The sequence below is a fragment of the Cinclus cinclus genome, chromosome 2 (genome assembly GCF_963662255.1).
Source record: "Cinclus cinclus chromosome 2, bCinCin1.1, whole genome shotgun sequence".
In the NCBI taxonomy this organism is placed as follows: Eukaryota; Metazoa; Chordata; class Aves; order Passeriformes; family Cinclidae; genus Cinclus; species Cinclus cinclus.
Genome location: NC_085047.1, coordinates 93,395,366 through 93,401,365, shown reverse-complemented (window position 1 = coordinate 93,401,365; position 6,000 = coordinate 93,395,366). Strand labels below are relative to the sequence as shown.

The 6,000-nt window shown below is 44.0% G+C and overlaps 1 protein-coding gene across 4 annotated transcripts in view; it reads right to left on the bottom strand.

Annotated features, from left to right (window-relative positions):
* Nucleotides 1-1,154: 1,154 nt before the first annotated feature.
* CARS2 (cysteinyl-tRNA synthetase 2, mitochondrial) overlaps nucleotides 1,155-6,000 on the bottom strand; it is a 42,971-nt gene continuing 38,125 nt past the window's right edge. For all 4 annotated transcript variants that reach the window (XM_062487996.1, XM_062487998.1, XM_062487995.1 and 1 more), the window contains exons 14-15: nucleotides 4,860-5,120; nucleotides 1,155-2,179 (exon numbers count right to left, since the gene is read on the bottom strand). In XM_062487996.1, the coding sequence (XP_062343980.1) occupies nucleotides 2,105-2,179; nucleotides 4,860-5,120 (336 nt within the window). In that variant the 3' untranslated portion in view covers nucleotides 1,155-2,104. The remainder of the gene's footprint in view (nucleotides 2,180-4,859; nucleotides 5,121-6,000) is intronic.

Below are 6,000 nucleotides of genomic sequence, written 5' to 3'. Positions count from 1 at the left end.
CACACTGTCAGGGCCACACTGATCTGGTGCACCGGCAGAGCACGCATTAGGTGTAAAGCAGAACTGTAGGATTTTGCACAGTACTATTCCTTAAGTTTTTTGAGATTTAGTCAAAGCTTGTAGGGATTGAACCAGAGTGGAGAGGGAGGCAAGTTCATGCAAAGTAAATTTAAATGGGTACTGCCCTTGAACCTCCAATCTAGCTCCAAGTGTTTCTGCTCATTAAAGGGCTGGAACAAGCAACACATCCGGTTATTGCAGATGTCACCTGCTCAGCACAGCCACTTGTGATGCTCTCAGCTGGAATGTGGTGTCTCCCAGATCAGTCAGACTGTTCTCATTCCTTGTCATGGCTGCCTGCAGAAAGCACCTGGAATCAAAAAGGCTACTCCAAGTATTTCCCTTCAGCCCTTACAAGTTGGTATTTCTGGATGCACTGTGACTACTACCTCACCCTGATGCATTTTTCTTTTTAAACCAGTTACCTGTTTTTAAAGTAGGTTTTTAAGTGTTTGCTTGTGTTGCTCTATGAGGGTTCACAGACTACTCTTAAGAACTGAGGTTTTAGTGTTTAATTTAAGCAGTTTTGTAAACTGTCTGCATCTTTGGGGAAACTCTATGCTATTATTTCCCCCTTTAAATGTATTTGAGAACTCTGACTACTTTTAAATGAAATCAGAAAGTTAAAACTGATTTTAAAACAGCTACTGCCTTTAAAATAAGCGATTTTTTTCCTTGTAATTAGAACATCACTGGTATTATAATCTAAATGACATGAAGTCAATCAATTAACAGAGCTCAGTACAGAGTTCAACCTGCCCTGTTGGTTTTAAAGCTACACAGAAGTTGTAACTGTTCTTCACTAATGTATACAAATTGTTACAATTTTTAAACATTCTGGAAATGTAGCAGTTTCTTTTGGTAGGAAATAAAAATAATAGCAACTTGACTGGACTTTGTTTGGTGTATGCTGATCCCATTCCACACAGCAGCTGAGCTGCTGCTCACCATTTATTCTCTTTTGCTAGAACAACACTGCCACAAGAAGATGTACAATACCAGCTGTGTCAAATAAGCACCTGTGCCCCAGTGCTGAATGAAGAGACACCCCACTCTTCTCTGGAAGTACAAATAATAGAGAAAGGGAGCAGAAAAAGAGCTAGGCATTTTATTCTCAATAGTATAAAAGAAAGCCTTTAGGCTCTTGAACAGATACTCTGAAAACATACAAGTGCCTTGTAAATGAACCCACATTCTTGGTTTGTACATTTTCGTAAACTGATTTTTATAAAGTGCAGGTACCAGTTAAGTATCAGTCCCATATCAACACAGGCCCTAGACCACAGCTCACCTCAAGGTGTAGGAGAGGCTTCTGCACCTCTGCCCACAACCGCAGCAGCCAGTGCCAGCAGAAAGGTTACTGAACAGGTAAAAACTAAACATACTTCATACTAATACACAGACTAATAGATATACATCCTACTATTATCTTGCCAATTCTGGACTGACCCTGAGTGTGCTGCACTCCCAGTGCTAGAGAAATCTCCTTGTATTCTGTGCAAAAGCAAACGGAAGGTACAAAGCCCTACAGGTAACTGGATACTATCATGTTACAACTTAAGGTGTCAGGATTAAAGCAGCACCACTGCAATAAGGAAATACTTCAAGGTTAAAAGTATCCCCCATTTCTGCGTCTGAGAGGAACAGAATTGTCCAACAGGCAGAAAACTAAGTGTTCTCACCTTAAAGACAGGCCTAAGTTCTTGCCTCTGCCTTCACTGTGTTTAAATTCTGTGTCAGGTCAGCAACACGGGGTGAGGGCAGATAACAAAGCCTTAGGGCTGGGGCTGTTCCTGCAGTAGAACAGACCCATGTCTGTGTTCAGTCAGTGCAGCTGCTCCTGTGCTGCCTTGTATTCTGGATGCTTCCACTACCTGTGCTGCAAGGCCTGTATTTATTTACCAAGTACTAGTGCCAACAGTTTTGCTCAAATTACATGCTATCATTTTTAGCCATTCTGGTCAACAGATTTTATTTTGAAAGAATTAGTATTTACAACAGTTGCCAAAGTAGCTGAAATAAAAAACAGTCCAAGGATGAGGGATCAGCTTTTTTTCTCTGTCTGCTTCTCTATCTGCCCTCCTTCCACAATTTCCCATGTTGAAACAGCAGCTCTGTCCTGTAAGAAAAAATAAGCAGGTCAGCAGGTCAGTCCTGCCAGACTGGATCACAGCTTTTAAACCAAGATTCACTCAGCAAAGCTATTCATCCAACTGGACAAAAGAGGTGGCAATGCAATCTCACAGGAATGCCACTGCTACTAATAATGCTCAGATTTGTAAAACAAAACTAGACAATTTTTCCTAGCTCAGAGGAAATAAATACAGAGTGGAAATGTCACCTCTTCAGCAGGGTACAGCCTCTCACATGAGTAGCTACACTCAATCCATGCAATTGCATTTTCAAGTCTCAATGGCTCATATCCCTAAAAAAACACAGTACATAAGAATCTATGTTTCATCTGAACTCAGTACAGAAGCCTGTTGGTTTTAGTATCTGTAATGTGATACTGTCCTATTTTTGAAAGGCAATATTGCAGCTAAATTGAACATTCTATTTAGAACCAGATGTTTGATTGCAGTGGTTGAAAATAAAAGCTAATCTGAACATTGACACACAAATGCTCCATGAGTGTTGACTCATGAGAGCAGCTGGAATTGTTGAATTTTTTACATGAAAACTTTTTGATGCCTAAATACCCAATTACTACATTTCCCTTAGTAGCATAGCTTCCAAGCACGCTACAATAACAAGAAATGACATGGATTTCTTTTAAATCAGTCTATTGCAAGTCATGCAACTTCAGCCAACATCCTTTGCTATGAGCAACCTGACAGAAGAAAACAGAGTAGGGAAATCACAAGCAAGAACATGAAGGACAAATTACCCTTTCTACAAAGATGATTTTTAAGAAAATTAAGCTTCTATTCAAGTCACCCCATCCCTGCCCTGCTTCAAACCAGGGGGGTTCCTAGTCTGCACTGGATGGAGCTGAGGCTTGTCAGCTTTATCTGTTCTGCTGATTTTCCTCCTGCACGTGGATTTCAAAAATTGGTGGCTTGGTTGAGCCTCGTGTGACAGAGGGCAGCGTGTGGGCATTAATGCAAGCACAGTGTGAGGTTCACACATTTTGTGGAAATGAGAGGTTGGGCAGAAACGAGTTCACATAACTGCTTCAAGCACTTATTAGACAAGCAGGACCCATTAGGTGCCGTTTTACTGGGCAATTTTGGCATCAGCTGACCCAGCCTGGCAGACTCATGATGAGCAAGAGGGTGGGGAGAGCCCTGCTTTGTGTAGGCTGTGTCTTGTTGCACACATGCTTTGGTGAGCCTTCATGAGGAACCACAGAGCTGCATCCCTCCATTTGCAGGACTCCAGGATCTGCAATAGCAAGCTGTGAGCTAACTTCACAACACACCTTCAGATACTTCCACAGAATCAGCAAAAAAGGAAGAGTTCAGCTTCAGATGCTTGCTGTGTGTGTGCTCATAAGTGCATGTGTGCTTTGTCTTCTGGAGCAATCTATTCTGGGACAGATTATGCTGAGCTTCAGGTTATTACATTTTTAAAAAAAATAAATTGAATGGTTTGAATCCTGTTTCAGACTAATTTGTGGGGTTTTCAAATGTAAATCCCTTTAAAACCAAACCAAAACAGATCTGTGAAAGTATGGAGGTGGGGCTGCAACATTTTTCCAACAGATGAAAAGGTAAGCTGCTTCTCCAAGACTTCGTCTCAGCGCAGTTGTTTGGATTTGAAAACTTGCTTGACAGGTGAGTGTAATGGGGATTTACAAACAAGTTAAAGGAAGAGATGCTCCAGCTTCCCTTTCACAGCTGCAGCTCACCACCATCACGCTCTGGCCCTCATCCTGGTTTGTGTCATCCGAGACAGGAGAGAGCAGACCATGCTGACAACTGACAGCCCTCATGCTCAGCAGCTGGAGTAGATGTGTGCTGTCACTCCCTAATGCCATTGTGCTTTCCATCCTCCCACTGGTACAACAATGGAGCCAGACTTGCCAGGAGCAATTCCCAAGCAAAGGAAAAATGAACAGGATAAACTGAATGGAGGGAGAGAATGTGGAGAATTATTCTGCACACATGGAGCCACACTGACCCTCACCTCACAGAGGCAACAAGGGCAATGACCAAGAAGAACTGGAAGAAGCACCACTTTAAAGAAGTAATGCAGGTCCTTGGACCAGTAACGTGACAGAGGGTCTTCTCTTGAGCCAGAGATGCCACTGAGATAACGGAAAAGAACACTGGTGTTTTAGCCTACATTACGTGTAGGCTAGAAGTAGAAAGCAGGATGGAGAGAGGAGCAGTACAGGAATACTGTACCCGTGGCTCAGGAACAATTGGGAATGAAGCTGCTGAACATGGAAGAGGCTTTCTCATGAAGACTTATTTTTGGTGGGGAGTGTGGGGTAGGTAGAAGGAAGGCATTATTTTCACAAGTCATCTCGGTTTATTTTCTAGTTGCTTCGCAATGTTTTTTTAAGACTGCACACATTACTCACACCCTTCCTTCTGGATTGAACTTGGGCAATTTACAGATTTCTGAACATTATGAGATTTTCAGTGGCTTGCATGGAGACACAAGGCTGAGGGGGAGCAAAAGAGAAGGCAGAAGTACAGCCAGACAAGGGCTTCACTTCCACCTCCTGCGACTGCAGTCACACAGAGAGCACGGCACAATGCCACAAGCTGCTGAAGGGGAACAAAGGAGAAAAATATGTGTCATCTTAAAAAGTGACTGAGAACCTCACAAAGAGGGTTACTGTCTCCTACCTTTATGTGGATTCCAAAGGCAGCAAGGTCTCCACGCAGACTGTCACAAGCCTCCAAGAGGGGCTTTCTCTCCCGCATTAACTGCTTCCTCTTTTCCTTCTGCTCCTGTTTGTGCTCCTCGGCTCCTGCCACACCCTCCGCTGGCACAGCATCTGCTGCTTCCGGCAGGGCCAGCGCGTAATGACGGACCTTGGTGCGGAACCTCACCAGCTCTTCAATGACACTGGAGAGCACTGCACACTTGTCTCCTCCCACAGCCACCTAGAAACCAAACAGGGTGCTTTACAAACATCTGAGCATGATATTAAAAAATCAACTCCATCTCCATAGCAATGTGTGGCCTTATCACCTCTCATGGTTGTGCATCTTCCATATATTGGTATGATTAAACATCACTGTCTCACTAAGGCTGGACAAAAAGTTACGGTGAAGTGACACTTGGAAGTAATGCAGCATATTCTTGCACAATAAAGCATTTACCTCGAAGCAGAGTGCTCTCACATGAACACAACACACTGCACAACCCAAGTGGGGAACTCACTGCCACAGGAAATCTCAGAGATGCCAGAAGCATGCATAGCTTAAAAAAGGATCAGACAAGTTAATGTAAGAAAGGCCTGGCAACAGGAATCCAACACAGCAAGGCAAGTGTAGCCACCAGCTCAGAAAGCTCCTTGGCTGTACAAGTCCAAAGACGGAGAATACATCAGCCCCTTATTCTGCCTTTGAGCTCCAGACCTCCTTCAGGAAACACAAACCAGGAAAAGTAAGTATTTTGGCTTTAAGTCTCCAGTCCACCCTATCCTTTCTCCTTTCATCTACAGAAACCCTCCCCAAATCCACAGAACTTTCATCTGATCCACCTTACCCAAAGTTTATTCACTAAAAAAACCCTGACAGAAGCAGCAGCTACTTCACACAGGGCGTGGGTGTTTCCTGGCTGCAGCTGAGCCCCTTCCTCCCCTCAGCCACCAGGAAGCTTCCTCGGCCTCCTCTGGCTTGGCAGGAGTCTCACTGGTCAATGCCTCAGGAAGGGAACTCCTCCTACAGAATCCTGCTCCAACAGCTGCCAAGACAGCAGCTTGGGAGTCAGCTGAAGAGGAAGGTCACTCCTCAGCACCAGCACAGCCAGGCTCCTGAT